The sequence below is a fragment of the Protopterus annectens genome, chromosome 4.part0 (genome assembly GCF_019279795.1).
Source record: "Protopterus annectens isolate FY-2018-M chromosome 4.part0, PAN1.0, whole genome shotgun sequence".
In the NCBI taxonomy this organism is placed as follows: Eukaryota; Metazoa; Chordata; order Ceratodontiformes; family Protopteridae; genus Protopterus; species Protopterus annectens.
The window spans coordinates 1,436,562,020-1,436,585,092 of NC_056733.1; the positions used below are offsets into that span (position 1 = coordinate 1,436,562,020).

Sequence of the window (23,073 nt, forward strand, 5' to 3'; positions counted from 1 at the left end):
TACAAAATAGTCACTTACCACAGACTCATGAGAGTTTACTTGGGGAGAAATTTAAGGAGGGATAAAAGTGCAAGGTGTGTGGGACACCAATGACAGATGCAAGCACATAAATATAAAAGAGATGCTTGCCCTGGTCAAGGCACTCACTCTATAAATCATCTTCAGTCACCAGGACCTCTTCAAGTTGCTGCAGACAATACCAGTCATATGGTACATGAGCAAGCATGGGGGTACCAAGTCTTACCCCTCCTTTGCTGGTTAGCTATGTCAGCTTGGGATATAGTTTCACAGCACAATCTCACTCTACAGGCATCCTACATTCTGTCAGAGAATAAGTGTGTGGCAGACAAGCTGATAGGTCAAGGGCAGACCCTTGCAAATGGAAACTAGGTCTGGGGTCTTCCAAGGTTTGTTCTGTCTGTGGAGAGTTCCTGAAGTAGACCTCTTTACCTTCTCTCTGAATAATCAGATGACAAGATTCTGCTCCAGGACTGAATGCAAAAAGGCCTGGAAAACAAATACCTTTTCCTTTTTTTCCCACTCTGTCTACTAATTAATATCCAGGGTACTTACGAAGATCATTGTGGTGACTCCCATCTGGCCCAGGCAACCATGGTTTTCCTTTCTTTTGTCAATGGCCAGAGGAATTTAATACAAGCTTCCCCACAGACTGGGTCTACACCCACAGAACAAAAGTGTTTGGTACACACCAACACCAATCAACTTCAATCAGCTGCCTGGATGATAGGGTCTTAAATTTTTTAGGCACTTCTTTACTGATGACATGCAGCAGCAGTAATGGAGGTAAGAAAACCTGCTGCTAGAAAAATCATATATTAGCAAATGGAAAAGTTTTTCTTGTTGGTGCCAACAACATAACCAGCACACATTCAGGGCTGGTTGTTCTCTGATTTTACAATATTTGTGTGAGTTACTGTCCTATGGTCTTTCTTACTTTTTCATCAAGGTTAATTTATTGGTGAGAATTCCCAGATGGCTGCAGTCTGAGTAACAGCTTAATTTCATCTCTCCTTGTGAGAAAAGAGAAACTCAGAAAAGAGCATCAGTGAACTTGCCTTTTTGGGTAAATTTGAGTAACTAGCTAGTTAGTGCAGTGCCTGGATGCCAGCAAAAAAAAAAAAAAGAAATTCAGAGAACCTGAAATAAAATCAGTCACAAAAATAAAGAGAAAACACTGAATGGGAAAAAGTCTGCAGCTTTTCATCAAAAAGCAGTGCAAGCTCCAACTTTGGTGCAAGACATGACTTCCAGTAATCTAGAGGAAAAAGCTGATTAAAATAAATGAAACAGTGAAGGAACACATCAGCTCAAATAATAAAAGGCTGGAAAAAATGGAAGAAGCTTTAAACAGATATTCAAATGAGGTGAAAAAACTGCATAAATCAGAGGTTGAAATGAAGAAAAGACTGGCTTAATGTGAGACTGCTCAGGAAGAGATGTGTCAAAAAGTAATACAATTAGAGAGTGGAGCATGTAGGGAAAACCTGAGATTTGCTGCTGTACCAGAGAAGCTTGAAGGAACAGACTAAATTAATTTATGAAAGCACAAATAAGCAACTGGACTGGTATTCCACAGCAAGAATTGTTAATTGAAAGGGCACATTGTGGGTATGCTCCAAACCTTGCATTGAGAAACCAACCTAGACCTTTAATAATAAAGATGCAATCCTACCAGCCGAAAGTGTTGATTCTGACAAAACTGTTGCAGAAGGGCAAAGTACTATAAGTGGGAGACAGTAGAGTGTAGAAAATGATTACTCACTATACACCAGGCAGAAGAGAAGCAAATTTATTACAATAATCCGGGAATGTCGAGAAGCAGGAGTGAGATTCAAGCTGCCTTTTCCAGCTATTTTCAGAATATTCTTTCTTGGGGGGGGGGGTCAAAATCATTTTTTTTTTTTTGTTTTTGCTGCAGAACATGCTAAGGAGGAAATACAAGTGTTTTTCAACAAAAAGTGAGCTATTGAACAGAAGGAGATTCTGCTTGTTGTTATTCTGGTAATAAAGCCCATAAAGAGACTGTGCCAGTGAAACATTTTCCAATATTTCAAAGGCAAATGCTTGAGAGACAGAAAAAAATCACAAGACTTGATTAGAAGAACTACAATAGAACTGGATTTGGGAGACGGAGATCAACAAGAATAAAACCAGCAACTCGAAAGCTGATAAATAAATGTGGGATTACAAAGCCTTAATTGTATTTGTGAAACATGACAGAACAAGAAAACCTGGAAATATTAGGCTTCTTTGACTTAATTAAACTTGTAAAGGAATCCAAAGCATATGCTCTACTTCATGTCTTTAATATTTGGAAGAATATTTAGGAGAGTAGAAGAGGAAGGAAATAGCTAACTATAAGTAAAACACAAATTTGTTCTTAACAGTAGAATTTTTATAATGCATGACATAACCCACATACTCTAAAGTAAAGCTTACTCAGTTAATTTTGAGTTTGATAGAGATACTAAAGTAAACAGCTGCCCCTGTTTTTTTTTTCATTTTTCTTTCTTCTCCTTGTTCATTTGTAGGAAATATAATCGCTGCAATGTAAAAAGAGAAAAAAAGTCTGAACAAAAGAGTATGCATAGGGGAATGACTAGATTAAGGCCCTTGGCTTGATCTAGTAACAAGTTTTAAGGAAAAGCAAATAAAAAAGAACACTGAATATAATTACAAAATTTTCTCTGGCAAATAAATGAGTGCTTGTATTGGAGGCAACTATGTATCTGTTTCTCACATATCAATGGAGACAATCTGATAAGGGCCGATAAAAGCAGAATGCATCATTCTTTCAATGGGTGTGATATAATGTATCTGAAAGCATTCATATTTTTTCTAATCTGCAAGAGGTATAAAGATAATACAAAAACAGACAGCACTTAGTGGAAGTAGAAGCACAGGTTGTACTATGCTTCTAAGCATGGATAACCTTTCTTCTTGGTTAATCCAAGTTTGTGAGTGTGGCGGTCAGTCTGGGACAACTGTTCCTACAAGAAGGGTTGAACTTCAATATTTGAACATGTACATAGCTGTGGATGTTAGTATTAAGTTAATAGATTTTAGGAGTGTTATTGGGGCGTGTTTGTTTTTTGTGTGTGAGGGTTTACACTAAAACAGAAAGTTTTGAAAGATATGGCATAGGCTGAAATGGATATGACAATAAACAACTGTATAAAAGATCAACCTGTGACAGCGGTGAGTTCTGCTGTGGGAGTGACGGATGCATTTAAGGTGGAGGTGGGGTTACATCAAGGATCAGCTCTGAGCCCTTTCTTATTTGCAATGGTGATGGACAGGTTGACAGAAGAGATCAGACAGGAGTCCCTATGGACTATGATGTTTGCAGATGACATTGTGATCTGTAGTGAGAGTAGGGAACAGGTGGAGGAGACCCTGGAGAGATAGAGATGTGATCTAGAGAGAAGAGGAATGAAGGTCAGCAGGACTAAGACAGAATATATGTGTGTGAATGAGAGGGTGGATAGAGGAATGATGAGGATGCAAGGAGTAGAGGTGGCAAAGGTAGATGAGTTTAAATACTTGGGGTCAATAGTTCAGAGCAACGGTGAGTGTGGAAAAGAGGTGAAGAAGAGAGTACAGGCAGGATGGGGTGGGTGGAGAAGAGTGTCAGGAGTGATTTGTGACAGATGAGTACCTGTAAGAGTGAAAGGGAAGTTCTACAAGAGGGTAGTGAGACCAGCTATGTTATATGGGTTGGAGACAGTGGCACTGACAAAAAGGCAGGAGTTTGAGCTGGATATGGCAGAGTTAAAGATGTTAAGATTTGCATTGGGTGTGACGAGGGTGGACAGGATTAGGAATAAGTATATTAGAGGGTCAGCCCAGGTTGGAAGGCTTGGAGACAAAGCCAGAGAGGCAAGATTACGTTGGTTTGGACATGTGCTGAGGAGGGATGCTGAGTATATTGGGAAAAAGATGCTAAGGATGAAGCTACCAGATAACAGGAAAAGAGGAAGGCCTAAGATAAGGTTTATGGATGTGGTGAGAGAGGACATGCAGGTGGTTCGTGTGACAGAGCAAGATGCAGAGGACAGGAAGAAATGGAAACAGGTGATCCGCTGTGGCGACCCCTAATGGGAACAGCCGAAAGAAGATGATGACGATGATAAAAGATCAACCTGCCAAACATTAATGTATGCATTCATCACAAAAGCCAGAACTTGACATATAAAAAACTTGTTACACATAAAAGGTGGAAATAACTTTTTATCATAATTACGCTTTCTATATTATCTTTAAAACTGAATGTTCTCACAGATATATACAAAAAAGAAACAGTACTGGACTATATTAAGAAGTGCAGAGTGCAAATATCTATGCTACAGGAAACACATTTGGAAAGAACTGAGCATGTGAATTTGGGTCTATATTAGAACATTGAATATTTAACAGTTTGAATCACTAAAGGTTGACCTTTAGTGATCAAACTGTTAAAACATCGAATGTTCAAAAAAAAAATAAAAACAACAAAAAAAAGTAAACGGTATAGGAGGGGGCAAGCCCCCCTGCACCCCCCCACACCAACCGCTACTTAAATATACCAACTCCGAGACCGCACTACATTGAAGTAAATGGAAATCTCCCCTTAAGGAGATTTCCGTTTACTTGCTCGATGTTCTGCAGTTTCACTATTCTCGTGTCATCAGTGTCAGATTCGACATTGTCGGATATCGAGAATTTAATATAAACCCTGTGAATTTGATAAAGAAAGGATTTCAATATGGTTATTCAGTGGAATGTCTGAGACAGAGGAAAAGGAAATTACTTATATTACTTGCAAGAGGAGCTCCAGTAGTGATAGAAGAGGAAAAAAATAATAATGGTAGATTTGTAGTACTAAGGGGCTACTGGAAATGGAGGAGGAGTCCACTGGCATGTATTTATATTCCATCTAAAACTAAAGCTAAAAGAGTGGCAGAGGTGATGCCAAAATTGATAGATGTGGATTGGTGTAGTTTTGTGGAGTGGAGGCAAACACTTGACAAAATTAATAGAACACTGATGATCCAGAGGGAAGTAGAATGGAAGAAAATGCCAGTGTTGTTGGTAAGTCTTGATGCAGAGAAAGCATTTGACAGAGTAAGCTGGTATTTTATGAGCCTTACAATGGAAGAATTTTCATTCCGTGATACAATTATAGGGTTGATTAGGAGGATATATGAAGGATTGGAGGTGAAAATTAAAGTGTGTGGATTCCTCTCTGATAAGTTCTGTTTGAACAGAGGAACCAGGCAGGATTGTCCTATTTACTTTTTGTTAGTTGAGTTATATTTAGAACCATTGGAAAAGAAAATAAGGGACTCAGAAATTCAAGGATATAATTGGTATGGCAGTCGAGAAAAAGATGGCTTTATTTCCAGATGGTATTATTTTATACCTGATAAAACCCTACAAGGACATTTCAGTTTTGTGGAACATTTTGAGACAGTTTAAAGTCTTTTTGGAATACAAAGTTAATGAAGCTAAAACAAAGGCAATAGCAGTAAACTGTGTACCCACACACAAATTGGTTCAGCAATACCCATATTTATGGGGACATGATACAATTAAGTACTTAGGAGTATCTGTTAAAAAAGATTCTGTTATGGCAGCTAAGATATGTGGGATGAGGCTAAACAAAAGAATACAAAAACTGAGAAACTGGAAGCTGTGTTTTATGGATATAGATAACAACATACAAGCAGTCAAAAATGTTTTAATACCCTTAGTTTTATGCACAGGTCAGGCATATTTTTATTAACCAGAAGGGAGGTTGTGGACAGCAATTAATAAATTGAAGGATTTTATCTGAAAGGGGAAGATGGCAAGAGTCAAGTGGGATAAGCTGATGATTCCAATAGAACAAGATGGTTTGGGATCACCTGATTTGGATGGGTATTTCAGAGTTACAGTTAAGGCCCCTACATATACCACAAGCAGAAAGCTATAATTCAAAGTGGAAAGGCATGATGACAAAACATGGGGAGCTCAAGAAACAAGACTGGAATTTGGATACAGATCCTTAAGGAGAATAACAACAACCATGCAGAATATTAACTTCATAAACTAGCAAAAAGTATTCTAAGAACTAAGCCAACATGGGAATGGAGAAAGGAGATTCTGCCAATAGAGATGACTCGATTAGGGATACAGAGAGTAGGCTAGAGGGGTCTGGAAATTACTGGAGAAAACTGGCAAATTAACCAAGGTATTGGGAGCAAACAGGGAGAGGTAATACACTGGGGAGAGGCCAAGAATTTATTTAGACTGCAGGCTAGAGGTTGCCTTCCCTATTAAGGACTGATAGAGTATAGTCAGAGAGAAAGAAATAGGGGGATCCTAAGCGAAAGACCAGCAATGGTAGAGTTTTTAGTAGAATATAGAACAGAAGTTGCTGTTAAAAAGGTATGATTAGTAGAACGGATACAATATTGCATGATAACTATAAGAATCAATCAGATGAGTTTAAAAAGGATTGGGGAGAGAGATTTGATAAGCAATTCAGAAAGAAACAATGGGAGATATGACTCCCAAATATGTAACAAAGTCTAGAAGATTTAGGATCTTTCTTGGAAGTATTTACCTAGGTATTTTTATACCACAAGTAGACTTTTTCTTCAGTTAGATAGCAAGTGTTGGAGGTGTGATGGGGAAGAAAGAGGTAATTATGACCATATTTTTGGGAGTGTAATGAGCTGGCAGACGTTAACAATTTTCTGTAGACTGCTGTATCAGAAACACTAGGTGAGCAAATTGGTCTAACTAAGAAAATGAATTTTTGAGATGTGATACAGAATTGGAATTCCCTAGACATAATAGGGCTTCGCTGAATCTAATTATGATGGCTGCCGAAAAAAGCAGTTACTAGAAAATGGAAATCAAAGTCTAAACCAACTGTACTATAAGTAGTGATTATAAAGAGATAAAACAACTGGAAATGGGATCTTTAGAAAAGGGTAGGAGCAAATTACATAGAAAAATGGGAATTATGGGTACTGTACATGCAGAATAATGTTTTGGAGGAGGAATGAAGTTTAAAAGAAGGCAGAATTTGAATGAGCTTTGTAAGGTTTGACTGACAATGACTAGACAGATTATAAGTGATGTATAATGTCTGCAACTAAAAATATGTCAGTGTGGTTTGTTTTCATTTATATAAATGTATGATTGCCTGTGTCATAAGTGATAATTTAATAAAGATGTTTCTTTTTATTGTTTAAAAAAAAGGTTCGTTTACTGGCCATTTCAGTGTCTGCCCATGGATCCTCCTATTTCAATACAGTTAATGATTGGCAGTAGATTTTTACGTACCGACTTGCCAGCTCTGACGTACAACCTTCAACGAAGGCACGCCCATTCATGCATATCTCCACACAGAAGACGCTTTAGCTGAGAATCGAACAGGAAGTCTTACTGTGAGGCGACAACACTACCGCAGCACCACCACCACAGTGCAGTGTAATGTCAAAATGTTTTTGAAAGAAGTTTTACTAAAGAGGCCTTCAAGAAAACTGGTGATCCCTCCTTGGGATCTTAATTTTGTGTTAGAGAAGCTAACACTTGCTTCATTTCAAACAGTTAACCTGGCTGACTTGAGGTTCTTAACATGAAAAACAATTTTGCTGGTTGTTCTGACCTCTGCTAGAAGAGTATCTGAGGTGCAAACTTTTATGGTTTGTCAGCAAACCTAATTTTCCACAGGGACAGGGTTTCTTTGAAAACTAATCCTTCTTTTATGCCTAATGTGGTATCCAAGTTTACTTTAAGCCAAACTATCCATCTACCTGTTTTCTTTGCTGAACCAAAAAATGAAGGAGAAATGATACTCCATATTTTGGGTGTCCACATACAATTTGGGTATTATCTTGAAGGAAACAAATCTTTTATATCTTTGGCTGAATTATTAATTTCTTGTGAATGCAAAAGAACAGACAACCTGTGTCAAAACAGACTATTACCAGATGGTTGTCTAAGAATATATTACCTTTTGTTGTACTCACCATGACAAAACTATTCCAGGCAGGATCAAGGCCCACTCTATCAAGGCCTTGGCTTCATCTATGGCATTTTGGAAAGGGCTGGATTCTAGAAGCATTCTAGCAACAGCAATTTGGTCATCTTTACATACTCTTACAAAGCACTATATGCCTGATTCCCTTTCTAGGTCTAAATCAGGCTTTGCAAGGACCATTCTCCAATAGCTCCTGAACACCTTTCCTTCCACATCCCAAATGTACTGAGTTAGGATAAACTACCTTTATAGCTAAGGCTATTACAGCATTAATCAATATGATAAACATAATGCAGTTATGTAAGTAAACTTACCCTAACAGTAGATGTTTGAGTGAACAGTGCTGCAGTAGCTGCTCCCTCCCTCCATCCCCTTTGTTTTTGGTATGTTGTTTATACCAGGTTGTGGTTATTTATTTTTGTTCTTCCTAGCATTGCCCTTTCAGGGCTTAGCTTCCCTCTCTCTGTTGTCAGGAAAGCTTTGGAGGGCTTGACACCCAAACTTGTATTTTAGTCAGCTCCCCTTAACCTATCTGACAGTTTGGGCATGTGGAAGGTGCCCTGAAGCTTTGGAACCTGGACATCTGTTATATCCATGGTAAAATATAACTCATATAGCTATGGCTACTGCAGCAATGATCAGTTGAACATCTACTGTTATGCTAAGTTTGCTTACACAACTATACTTTTCTCTCTCTGTTTAAACATGTTAATTTAAAGTCATAATACAGCAGTTCACCATAATAGTTCTCTGTATACAAAATTTGCATCAATATTTGCAGTCTTTTATAATTTTATGGGTCTGTTGCATTGTACTGTATCATACCATTTGGCAAGATCCATCACACTATTCTGTTGCACACAAATATATCAAATAAGCATGCGCAATATGTACATGTATTTGTAACACACACTTACTTTCTACATTTATCATTGACCTCACTGTCTCATTCTATACTTATAGGTTAAACTGCTTTAACTGTGGATTTTCTGGTATTCTGTGATTCTTGTGACTGTAATTATCTGTATTTGTTAGCATGTTATGTTTGCCCTAAGTATAACTGAAATCACCTATATATCCATCTGTACTTTCATTTGTCAGAGCTGTGTTGCCATAGTCTATCACTTAGAAAGTTTTTGACCAGTTTGACCTATTGTGTTAAGGAAAATGGAATAAAACAAATTTGCAGAAAAACAAGGCTGAACCTCAATATTAATTATTGAAGATACTATATACTGTTGTAGATTATAAGTTAAACATTATTTTCTGTAATTTTCAGATAATAAGATCAGAATTGAAAACATCACTCTGCAAAAGCTGCCATCTGGACATCAGGATTGTTTTGTCATCACAGAAGCTAAGTTTAGTAAACAAGAACAGCGAATTTCAAGGATGGAAAAAAATACATTTTCATTCCATACTTAGTATGGAAGACACAAAGACAGATGGTTTTGAGTAGCATTTAACTCTCACACAAAGCCAGTAGTTACTTCCAAGTTGTAGGTTTCCTTTTGTAATAAAGGTTATTCTCTCTCTCTATGAAGTAAAGCCAATTGAATTCTGGTTGTACTCTGAATAACATTCTAGTTTAATGAATTTTTATGCTTATGACAATGGCATTGTTGAAGCATGCCAGTGCAGAGGATAAAGTTATAACAAAGTTGCCACTATTGTTAAGTAAATTTGTAATTAACTGTGTTTTACTGTGTATAACATGGAATGGATACATCAGCTAATTTATGGACTAGGTTGACAATAGTAACAACTATTAAAAATGGCAGGTGATCAGAATGTTTTCTAAAGAGCTAATTTCAGAATTCACAATATAAGACCATTGATAAAAAATATAGTACAGATTAATGTATATAATTTGCAAAATGTTTGTATACAGTATAATATTTTTTGGCTGAAGTGGGTTTGCATTGCTTTGCTAACAAGCATTTAATAAAAATTCTGTCATTCTGTTTGATTCAGGCTTTTCATTTGCGTACCCAGTCTAGTGGAACTTACATGCTATATTTTTTCACAGGGTTATGTGTTGTTGTATGAGAGAGTGTATGTCCAGTTATAATAGTATAACAGCACTCGCTTAAGGTAGAAATTGGCTGCAAAATGCTGTGTGTGCCACTACCAATGCTATTTTTTGAACATTCCAGCACCTTGGCTTATAAAAATCCTTCATGAAAGTGATTTTGTTATGTAATGCACACATAATAACTGGTCACTGTTCCAGAGACAAACATAAAATAATTGCAACACAAATCATAGCAAGCATAGCTGAGACAGTAATTGAAATATGATATTTATTAAAACAAGAGTGGAAGTAAATTATCTACATATTATCTGATTAATTCCTTCATAAAATCATTCCTCCTCAAGGAATATAAGGGATCGTTCATGTAACAATGAAGTCAAAGGCATGGTTGTGTTCATGCCAGCAGAAATAAAGTGTTTTACTTCATACTTTCTCCGTGTTTCTAAGTGATCATTATTTTGTTGCTTATGCTTTCATTTGGATACTCAGGACATACATCTATATGTTTAGGAAGTTACATCTCAGTGTGGCTACATTGTTTAGGTGTAGTTTAATTTATTGTCTGTATTTGATGACAGCTTAAACTAAGTTTGGTGAGAGGGACTGAGAAGGTTGCATCACGTCTGACCCTTTTTGAGTACTGTAAATGCTTTACTTCTTTCTTGACACAGTCATAATATGTGCTACGTTTTATTCCTTTTCCATTTACTGGCTGAGTTGGACAATAATCCATGCATTTTTATTTGTACATTAAATTGTGCATTTGGTGGACAACACTTTATATTACTAGCAAACACTCTGCGTTTATTGTGTGGGACAGTGATGCTGTTATTTTATTGGTAGTTCTTGATATCTGAAAATTTTATGTACAAAAGTTTTTAAGGCTTTTTCACTTTCCTCATAAGGCAACTGCAAAGGGTGGGATGCATAGATATGTTGTGTGCTACATAGTGAACACCTACAGTGGAAATGTCAGTGTGCAGCTAGGCATAGGCTGGCAGTGATTCATAGTACAACACTATGCTAGAGTACAGGGAGCACTAGTGCACTGCAAAAGAAATACACATATGACCACAAGATGGTATACAAATAAAATTGGGGTAGTAAAATAAGGTCCTAATGATATGCCAGTGTATGCGAGGTGAACATAGCTGCAATTTATAACTGTAAGGAGAGCAGTTGTGCAACTCTGTACACATGACTATTTGAGGATAAAGGACATCAACATTATTGGAGTTGTGGACAGCCAGAATGCTAGAAGTAGTGCCAGTCCATCATGTTGTAGCATACATCAACTGTTAGTGCTACGGTTTGCCACTAATATGCATGAGGTAGCATCTACAACCAACAGAGATGTTGCAGTCTGCAGGTAACATATCTTAGCTTAACTTTAGAGGAGATCTAAACATATTGTAGACTTTTGTGGACATGTGCCACCCACACACAGATGCTGTAGGAATGAATGGCCTTCACATATGTGTAGAGACCAAGCTATGTAAAACTTTTTCTGTTCTAGCTAGAAGGACATTTCAGAAACTCACAGGGAACATACTAGGTTTTTCATAGACCTCTGCCTTCAGAATATTTAATAAGATGCTCAGTTGTAGATGGCTGTTGTTGTAGCTTAAGCCTAATGGGCCCTACCCCTGAAGACTGGAAAACGTTCAAAGCTGAAGGGTGCCTTTCCACCCTCCCTCACTATCAGGATCTTGAGCTGAGCTCCATACAAGGACAGTTGGAGTGCAAAAAGCTTCAGAGCATTTTTGCAGTGGAAGAGTGTTTTTTCAGTGGGCCCCATGTAACTGTCCTTCAATGCTGGGTAGATAAGCTCCCTGTTGGGGAAAACCTTCCACTAATTTTATTTTAGTGAAGAAAACGTGGGTTTCTGACAGAAATATATGGTTTTGCTAGGAAATGTATTGCTTTTTTGGCCTGTCATTGCATTTCAAAGGGAATGTATGTGTGACTGCTCATGTGAACATTTTTTGAGAGAAATTCCATTTTTTGACAGGATTTATACTCAAGTTTTGTGTATTGAAGATAGGATAGTGTGCTTGTGAGGTACTGTCAGTGGTTTACTTATCTCAGATCCATTTGTCCTCTACTGTACACTACACTGACTCATCCAGGCTCTGCCACCAGCTTTTGAGGTCTACTTCTCAGCTTTCCGATGGAGTAGATTTTGCACTCCACAGTTCCATCTTTCCCTGCCCAGAAGAACAGTAAAGCTGTCAGGGAGTCTTTGGATGTTAGTCTAGCTCCTGTTGCCCCCATTTGCTTGTGGGTGACTGTGCTGTGGCCACTTCTTTTTCTTCAGACCACTCATCTTTTGACCCCTGACCTCTTGGTATAGTATATGCAGACACCAAAGATTATGGGATAGTCATAGCCTCAGTAGCTTTAGATATGCCTTTGGCAGGCAAGGGAGAACTACTCTTTTTGGTCTCAGCTGAAGAGGCTTTTGAAAGTTGTTCACTTAGCCAGAATAGGAGAGAGACCTGTTTCTGGTACTAGTATGTCCGCAGATAGTTGGTCTTTTTCCGGGGAGTTGCTGAGGAAAGGGGAGCCTAGTGAGGGATCTTTCAAGTCTTCTGGTACTATCTCTATGAGCAGAGTGGATTTACTGGGATTTGTTAAGGAACTTACTTGTATTAACTTTCCCCTCTCATCAGGCCTATGCTGTTTAGTCAGAAGAGCAGACATTACAGGAAGAGAGCCATACCTCAGGAATTTCTTCACAGTTTGAACATTCTGATTCTGATGAAAGTACGGTTTCAGATTTCCCTTCTGAAGATTTATCTTTTTCAGAAACTTTATCTAGAATGAAAGTAGTTTCTCACTGGAAGCATAATGAAATTCATGTAGCACAGAAAATGTATAATTTGTTACAATTAGAAATGCCAAATTCTACAGCTATTCCTCCTGTCTCCTGTATTGCCTGTTTTAGATAATGTGTTTTTTTCATAGTTTTTAACTTACCTGATAGCCAGCCTTCTGCTCCTAGGAAGTCTAACAGATTATATACGTTACCTCAGTCCCATAAGCCTTTGTTTTCAAATCTTAAAGCGATTCATCTGCAATTTCTTTATCCAAAACTGCTTTTGCAAAACAGTTTACTGCTTCCAACCCCATTCCGTCTGACATGGATTAGGAAGACAGTAGAGAAGTTAATAAAGACAATGTATGCCTCTAGTACTTTGACTTTCAGGATTGTAACTATCACGTTTATGTGCTAAAGTTTTTACTGTTATCTTTTGAAAACATGTACAAGTCAGTACTCAGCCTTCCCACTTCTGAGGTTAAAAAACCTTGAATGTCTCTATTGCATCTACATTTCAAATAACTATGCACATTTTAAAGTGTGCCTATGACGCTATTGATTCTTCCTCAAAGCAATTACTTCTGTCAGTGTTGAGAAGAGCAACTTGACTTCTTTCTCAAAATCTTCCTGAAGGTGTTATAACTGAAATTTTAAATTCTCCTGTAGATAAGGAATTTCTGTTTGGCCCTTCTGCAGCATAGGCCTGATGAGAGGGGAAACTTAATACAAAGAGTGACTCAGCTTTTTCAACCCTCCATTTAAAAAGGAAATAAAAATTTCTCTTCTACCCCAGCTCCCCCTTTCAATGCCGTTTAAACAGCATGGTGCCAGCAAACAAATTTTTTAAACGCAATGACAAGGCTTTAAAAAGAAAGAAAAGTCTCAAAATGTCAGCAACATCCCTCTTGGTCAGCATGACTATCTGTCTGTTCAGGGTCTTTTCCCAACCTGACAACCTCTCCATCACTCTGAGACTTCATCTTCCCAGATTGTTACAAATGGGTTCTGAAGGTAATCCAGGAAGGTTATATAAGGCAATGGGAAGCCCCGCCCCCCCACTTCCTAGGGGACTTGCCCAATTAATCAGGTTTCTCTCTTTCTGCCCATTCTGCACCAGATGCTGACCTAGATAGTTAATGAACTAGGGCAAAGGTTTTCATTCAGGGGTACCAGAAGAGAAGGCTCCTGGAGGCCTGTACTGGACCTATTCTATTTTTTGGTCAAGATTCCCCAAGTTTAAAATGTTATGCCTTCAATCCTTTCTTCCTTCTATAACCTCCACCCCCACTGTAGCTCTTATTGTAAAGCTAGATCTAAAGTACACACTGGCAAACAGTTCAGGCATTTTTTAAGGTTTATTGTGTCTGGATTACATTCAGTTCTCTGTCTTATCTTTTGGTCTTTCCACAGCACAAATAGTATTCACAAAGTGTCTTGCTCCAAACATTGCTTATTACAGGCTTCAAGGTATTCATATCTTTCCATATTTGGATTTTTCTTTTATCTTTGCAGACTTTTTCTAGCTGTCAGGAGTCTTTACAAACTGTCCAGAATCATCTTTTGAGCTTGGGTTTTCAAACCAACCTTCAGGAATGTTCCCTCATCCCTTCTCAGAGAATTGCATTCCTGAGATACCTAATGGATTCTACCCCAGGAAGAGCTGTTCTTCCTCCAAACAAAGTAGAGATGTTCCAGTAGTTATTTCTGAGTGTTTCCAAAGCCATGCATCTGCAATGGAATTTTTCAGGATTTTACAATACATGGAAGCTGTGATTCCCATGCTTCTCTGGTTAGGCTCCACATGGGGAAAATACAATAGTACCTCAGATCACTATGGATTCAGCAGCTGCACCGTCTGTCTTTTCAGATCCCAGTTCTGAGATTTCTAAAAAGGGAGAGTCTTCAGTGGATAGACTCAATCTCTTGCAATCCAGGTCACCCACCTTCCCTTCCTACCATCATGACACTTGTAATAACAGATGCATCAGATATGGTGTATGATGTAGTTTCTAAAGGAGTAAAAGTGCAAGCTCTGTGGAACCCTTCAGATAGAAGCACAGAAATGTTAGGGAGATGTTGACAGTGACCAATGCTTTGAAAGCCTTAAATAATCTCTTGTCAAAAGGACCTCTGTAAATATTCACAGACAATACAGTGATGTGGTACATAAATAAAAAAGAGGGTACCAGATCCTACCATCTTTGCAGACTAGCCATAACAGCCTGGGAGATAACAGCTCAGCTTAATTTGCACCCTGAAGACTTTATACATTCCATCAGAGCAAAACCTAATTGCAGGCAAGCTCAGCAGGACCAGGACAAATTCCCACAAATGGAAACTTCATCTTAGGGTCTTCCAAGAATTGATTCAACTGTGTGGAACACATCAAATTGATATGTTTGCCTCCTTTCAGATCAGAAAGTTAATGACATTCTGTTCCAGGACTCCTTACAAACAGGCCTGGAAGACAAATGTCTTCTTGTTCCCATGGATGGGAATGTTTCTGTATGCTTTTACATCCTTTTCTTTGATGTCTAGAGTTCTTCTGAAGATCTGAGTGGTCTTTCAAAAAATTGTGGTGATTCTGTTTTAGTCCAAGCAACAGTGATTCTCCCTTCTTTTCAATTTGGCCAAGGGCAATTGTCACAAGTTTTCCCACAAACTGGATTTGCTCAGACAAGGCACGGTTTTGTTTGATATACCTTGACCTGAAAAATATTCAGCTAACTTCCTAGATTATAGCATTTTAATACCTTTTAGGCACTTGTTTTCTGAGAATGTACAGTGGGTACTAAAGGAGGGGGAACATTGCTGCTAAGAAGTCATATATGTACAATTGGAAAAGATTTTCTAGTTGGCGCTGGTTCAAGAACCAGAACCTTTTTCAGTCCTCTGGTTCTTGATTATTTCTATGAGTTACTGTCCTCTGGCCTTTCCTTGTCCTCTATCATGGTATATTTGTTGGCCAATTCTGCTTGTCTGCCCTTTGATTTTCCCCTTTATAACCATGCTCAAGTGAGACAGTTTTAGAAAGGTACGTTGCCCATCCATCCACTTAGGAAGCATGCGTCTCCTTCTTGAGATCACAACTTTGTACTTGAAAAGTTTACATTCTCTCCATCTGAGCCACATCATCAGGCTGAACTGAGGTTCTTAATATGGAAGACTGTTTTGCTTATTACTCTGACATCTGCTAGGAGAGTATGATGAGTCAGCATACCTCGTTTTCACACAGAGTTTCTTTGAGAACTAAGTATTCTTTTTTAAACACCTTTATTAAATTGTAACTTAAGCAAACATGTTGTTGTTGTGTCTTTCGGCTTATCCCAGTTAGGGGTCGCCACAGCGGAACGCCCGTCCGCTAATGTTTGGTAGTGGATTTTTACGTGCCGAGTTACCAGCCCTGATGCACAACCTTCAACGAAGGCACGCCCATTCACACATGCCTCAACATAGAAGACGCTCTAGCTGAGAATCGAACGTGACAACGTCTTGCTGTGAGGCGACAATGCTACCGCACCACCACTACCATACATTAGCAGAAAAGAAAAAGCCATGTTAGTTTTTTTACATTTACATATACTATACATCACATATCTTTTCTTTCTTTGCAACTATGATCAGTCCAGCATTACATAATTTTCTCAATTCCTGCCTTCCCTTAAACATCACTTCTCCTCCTCCCAAATATTATTCTGTGTGAATTGCTCCCACAGTTCCAATTTATTTCGATGTAATTTGCTTGTTCCCTTTTCTAAAGATCAGTCTTCCAGTTCTTTTATCATATTCAGTACTTCAGATACAATTAGTTTAGACTTTGATTTCCATTTTATTAGTAATTGTTCCTAAAATAGTCTCAGAATTTATTGGAAGACAAACTATTAATATCCTGGTCTTCTTTCCTGAAACAAAGAAAAAGGGAGAAAAAATTCTTTACACTTTGGATGTGCATAGATCACGCAGATACTACCTAAACAAAACACGAACCTTCAGGGAAGCTGATCTTCTACGAGGATAAGGGAAAAGGATAAGCAGGGTCAAAGCTGATCATTTTCTATTAGAACATCTACTGCAAGTTTACTTGTACAACTGTACTTTTCTCAGCATAATGCTTCTGTGTGTACATGAATATATATGTTTTCCTTGTTGTTTTGTGCTAGTGTATTGCTTTTTGTTACAGTCACCATAATAAGACACTTACAGGCAAAGTTAGGGGCCATTCCACAAAGGCTTTGGCTTCTTTGGTGACTTTCTGGAAAGGGATGGACTCTAGAAGTATGCTGGTGGCAGCATACTTTTACAAAGCACTACAAAGTGGATTCCTTTTCTAGGTCCAGAACAGGCTTTGCTAGCAACATTCTCTAGGGGCTCCTAGAATCTCACCTTATTGGCCTCCTTCGATTATTAGTTTTCTAAGCTATGGTAATCTACCCATTTACCTTAGGCTGCTGCAAGAGTGATCTATGACAAAATGTTATACAGTTGTGTATGTAAACTTGCTTTAACAGGGGATGCTTTAATAGATTACTCTTGCAGTAAACCTTCCCTCCCTCCTAACCCCCCTCCCCTTTTGCTTATTTTCTCTTTTGTGTTGACTGGGGGTGGATTCACCCTTTTTACATAGTTTACTGTTGGGTATGTTTCCTAGCATTTGTTCTGTCAGGGCTGTTACCTCTTTCTTGGGGAAAAAATGTTCTGAAGATTTTTGCATTCCACCTGTATTTATATGGTGCACTTTTCTAGTTCCTAACAGTTGGAGTGCACAAAAGCCACCCTTTATTTTAAAAAGCTGGGTGGCTGTCAGGGTTAGGTCCCACTTAGCTTAGGCTACAGCAGTAACCTATTAGAACATCTGATGTTATGGTACTTTTACTTGCACAACTGTACTTTTCTCAGCATAATCTTTCTACATGTGCATGAGTATGTATGTTTGCCTACTACACCATAGGAGAGAGCCTATATCAAGCATGCTTTCTATGACATCATGCACCTCCCTGAGGTACTGAATACCATATACTGCATGCATGCAATACACTTGGGATTGTAACTATGTCTGCCCAGCACCTCAAGTACACATGATTCATATAAATGACACATGTCAGTTATATTGCTACTTTCTGCATACTGTAATTCCACAGGCCATGTAGTTGGTAAGTGCAGACGCTGTGGCTAACATTAAGATGTACACCATGTATATAGTGTGTCCAAATGTAGTAACCACCCCCATATGTTGACCCTCTGTTGGAAGTGATGCTAGATACTTACTAGAACCCTGGCTTATGGCACCTGTGTGGAATTCACAAAGCATGTCAAACTCCAGTATAGCATGATACAAACAAAACCCATAACATCACTGTGCTTGTTTGGCTTGCTCAAAGTCCACATCTGCTACCTTGCTATGTCTTAGAAGGATTCCAACGTGACCCTAACCCAGACTGCAGGGCTTTCCTAGCCTGCTGTGTGCTTCATACTCTGCTTTTGAGGGAAAAGGACCCAAGATACTGTTGTGATCAAACTCTATAGACACACAGAGAGCAGGAGTGGAGCTTCAACTCCATCACTTGATGATAATGAGGTCAAACAGCAGCAACCTTCTGTGCATGGCACTCCCCAGAGCAACAAGTACATTACATAGCAGTACAGGTAAAGCAGCAAATGTCTAGTCAGGGACTGTGGGCTCTAATGATCACACAATGACAATGCATTGTCACACAGAACAATGCTAATGAATGCAATATCAATATCAAGCTTTGCTGGTCAGTAGCTTGGTCTGACCAAATTGTGCCTCAGACATTCACACCTATACCACACATGATGAATGGAGGAGGAGTTCACAATCAGCATGTACGCAGGTGGATAGGAATAGAATGAGACATGGTTGTCAACACACATGCTCACACACTCACTCACACACACACACACACACACACACACACACACACACACACACACACACACACACACACACACACACTTAGGGGAGTATGTCACAAGACATGGAGATGGTCTTGCAATAAAGTAGATGCAAGGTGACAGTTTTGGGTAGCTTATGTGACAGACTATGTTTTCATGTGATAGAATAGGGGTGCTGTTACATGATCATGACCACTGGTAGTTGGGAGTCCCTTCAAGTGTGTTGGTGTGGTACTGTGGGAACACTATTTAGCTGGATTGAGGTGTTGAAGCATCAATGAACAGTGCATATTGTGACCACCATCAACAAGGGATGGCAGAGTGCTGTACACCTCTAGATGCAGGTGAGGACTGTGTACCCTGCAATAGCATCTACATGGCCACACCATTTATGTACCCTGCCTTGACCTTGGACAAAACTGATAAACAGGTCAGTGATGGTGTCACCTCTGTTGGAGGTGGAGACTGAAGCAGTGGGTGCCACTACAGATTTCATGAGGTCTATCAGTACTGTGCCACTGAACAAGGAAGTAAATACTGTGGGAAGAAATAGCCAGGGAATTGTTATGGCTAGGCTTGTATAAGCCCTAGGGCCGATAGCCTAGTACCAACCTATGAACCTATGAACTCCCAATCCTCACAGAGCTGTTTGCTGAGCTGGATGAGATCCTCAATAAGGCTATGCAACAAAATACTCAGCTCCTTCATGGATTGGTTCAACAGACTGTGCACAAATGATGGTTGGGGACATCTGATAATTGATCCTAAGCGATGCCTGTATGTCAGGGGCTATCTTTGATAAAAAATCTCCTTAGACAGACCTGCAAGGCTGCAGAATATTGCATATACTTCCATTAGATGTAACATGCTCATCTACAGCTGTTGTAGCAGCAAAAGGAGCAATGATGATGCTCTCAGTCATGTGAGACCCCTCTCCCGGTGAGGATGGCAAGCAGTAGATTCATCTTTGTATAAGAATGTGCCTCCACCCTGTAACGTGGGTGGTTGTTCATCCAGGATGTTGACAAACAGTGTCACTGTGTCATCTGTCACTCACATATCTGTGTCTCATCATCATCAGCCCATGCATGAGTGCCAATGTCAGTCTGTTATGCTTCCACAATCTTTAAAAATGCCAGTGTAGTATTGATTTGCCCTGTGAATTCACAGCAAAAGACACACAAGTAAACATGGGGAACTGATATAATAAATTTGTCCTATGCAACACATAACATACAGTCCTAACCTGCCTTAACTACCATCCTGAAGTGTCTGGATTCCCAATGTCCCTAAAACTAAACACAGGAAGCATACACAGTAGTCAGTAATTAGTCTGTATGTGCAGCACTGCTGTATAGAATAAAACTGCATATGGTACAAACCTGATACATCTTCTACTGAAATGCGAGAGGGTGGGTCCTTAATGTCAGTGACTATTCCTCCAGGAATAATAACAGTACACTGTCCTACTGCAAGGACATCAAATCCTCTTGTGGCTCTGTTAACCTGCTGGTCCTGGGGGTCTTCCCCAGTGGCTAACCGCTTTGCTGCAGGGGAACATGCCCTTGCCTTGGCATGGAATAGTGCATCATTTACATCATTCACCACTGTCTGCCATACCTGCGTTCATAAAGGATATTCGGTACTGCCACTCTCTGAATTGCCTGTAGCAGGACAACATTTTTAGCAAAGCTGAAACTGTCCAGCCTGTACCATCCACCCCCATCTTCTGGACATGCAAACACCTTTGAACACATGACATAGAGCTATGTCAGAATGAATGCTACTGGGAAAGGTAGGATGACAACTACAGGCAAAGTCATCTGAGTCAGCTACAAGAGCTCTGAGTTTGAAACTGCTGTTTGACTGCATTGCTTTTTGGATTTTTCTACATTTAACATCTGGATATTTCAATTTCTTTTTTTATTTTGGCTTTATATTGCAGTTTGTTGTATTTTAAATTTTGTTTTACTCCAAAGTTTTTTCTTGAAGTTTAAAAAGTTGTTGGCTTGGGTCATTTAGGAAACATTCATTGACTAAATGGGAATAAAATCCAGTTATTTAGTGGGAGAAGCTGAGAAACATTTTCTTATTTAAGGTAATCACCTATATTCCTCTTCAGCTACAAGAACTCTTGAGTTTAAAATTGCTGTTTGCATTGATTTCTGGATTTTTCCCTACCCAAGTGCCCAATACTTGTGCTTTTAAACTTGATGGGTTTTTAACTGCCCATCCCTACTGCAAATTAGAGTTTGCAAACCTCTCCCAGTGCTATTTCTACTGCACACTGATAACTCAGACTGATAAGACATTCCCATTAGACTCTTAAAGCTTGAGTTAACCTCTGTTTCTTATCATCCCATTTCAGTTAGTGCACAATACAATATTCAGAGTGTTAATCTGAAAATCGTATTATTATTATCTGAATGTTTCATTGTTTTAACCAAAAGTTTGCATTTTTAACTTGGCCTGGGAATTCCATCTTGTAATACCCTTTCTGACAAAGGAGGATACTGCCAGCACAGCTATCTGGAATTTTGTAAATAATTATATGTTATTTGTGAATATCAACATGATTTATATAAGAAGCTTGTGTTACACCTGTATTAGAACTATATGTCATGTGTTGTGTATATCAAACTGGTCTGTACAGACGTGTTAAAAAGGTATTTTATAAAGTGCTTGTGCTTAAAATATAACCACAGTGTGCCATACTGAAAATTAACAGAAATGTACATGCATTATTGTAACTGATTAAATTATATATTTTAACACTGAAAACTGGTTTACAGGAGGTTAACTTCAGAAAAAGAACTGAAATTAAATTACTTTATGGATAGGCCATAAAATATGGTATCTTACAGTTTTCCATACAGCAACATACATAATGTCTGTACTAGGGAGCTCTCTATATTGTTTTTAGGGTGAAATAATTACTAGTCTTGAAATGTGGAGGAATGTATTTGTTTTATGATATCCATCATCTGCCAAAGATCTGAGGTCTGTGTATTTTTACAGACAGATGCTAAATACTGCTAGCTTCTAGCAGTGGGGGTTGTTTTGGCGGGGACAAAGTCAGATGACAAGAAATGATGTCATTCTGCAAGCTATCCCAGCAGTAATATTTGAGATATTAATTTGAAAAGTCTCTTAGAGAGACAGGGCATTCTGTATTCTGTTCTGGACCTGACTAGATTCATTCACCACAACATTTCCCTTGCTCTGTATGAAGTAAGTTTCCAGGGAATAGTATAATTCTCTTAGATGTAGTCAGGAATATAGTGAAGCTTAGTTTACATAGTTTGCTTTATTTATTTGAGATTGTCCTGCAATGTTGTTTTAAATATTTCCTGTGGTTTTGAACTCTGATGTCACTGTGAATATATACAGTTAGTATTGTCTTGTTCTTTTATTTATTATTAAATATATTTAAACTTTTCATTGGGGCTGATCTGTGTAGAGATATATAAGTTTTGAGAGTACTTGCATAGTTATTTGGTGACACTGTGTGGGCCACTCCTAATAGCCTTGCTCTTGGTCAAACTACCATTTGTATTAGTATTAATATTACACAGTAAAATTGGACACCTTTTGTTAGGGACCTTAAAGTGACTGATAAGGGGTTCTGGTGGCAATGATAACTACCTTATAGTCTGGGCAGAAGGGGGTATAGCTAGTAAACGTGTGCCAACCTTCCCCAGGTGTGTGTGTGTGTGTGTGTGTGTGTGTGTGTGTGTGTGTGTGTGTGTGTGTGTGTGTGTGTGTGTGTGTAAAACAAGTCTCCAAGAGTGTGTGTCAGCTACTTGGGTGGGGACACAAAACACTGGTTAGACAGAGAGAGAGAGTGTTGGAGGACTTGGCTTGGAACCCTGGCTATGGATTCAACTCTCTAACTGTACCAGTGGTGAGTCTTACTGGCGATCGAGAAAGAGGGAGTAACCAGCCCCGGACTAACTGCCATCTCTGTGTACTCTTAAGGGAAATTGCACTTGATACAGAGAGATGCATCTGGAAATACTGTGTGTCTAACTTGTCATCCTCCCGGTGTACATCCCCACTGTTGCCAGTGGTGAGAATTGAGGCTCCTTGATTACTGGTCCAGTGGTGGGTCATCACACCCCTCACAGTAGTTGGAGAATTGAGAGCTGTTGAAAGATCTGAGCCTCATTTAATACATTTCCACTGAATTTTACTTTCCAGTTGCATGTCACTTGGTCTGAGATCTTAGTCTTGTAGTATCACTCCCAATAGTGAGACAATTGTAAAATT

The 23,073-nt window shown here is 38.8% G+C and overlaps 1 protein-coding gene across 2 annotated transcripts in view; it reads left to right on the forward strand.

Moving 5' to 3' along the window:
- The window catches only part of LOC122799896 (E3 ubiquitin-protein ligase RNF14-like), a 692,373-nt gene extending 681,906 nt beyond the window's left edge, over positions 1 to 10,467 (forward strand). For both annotated transcript variants that reach the window (XM_044069277.1, XM_044069278.1), the window contains exon 8: positions 9,315 to 10,467. In XM_044069277.1, the coding sequence (XP_043925212.1) occupies positions 9,315 to 9,318 (4 nt within the window). In that variant the 3' untranslated portion in view covers positions 9,319 to 10,467. The remainder of the gene's footprint in view (positions 1 to 9,314) is intronic.
- The last annotated feature ends 12,606 nt before the right edge of the window (positions 10,468 to 23,073 follow it).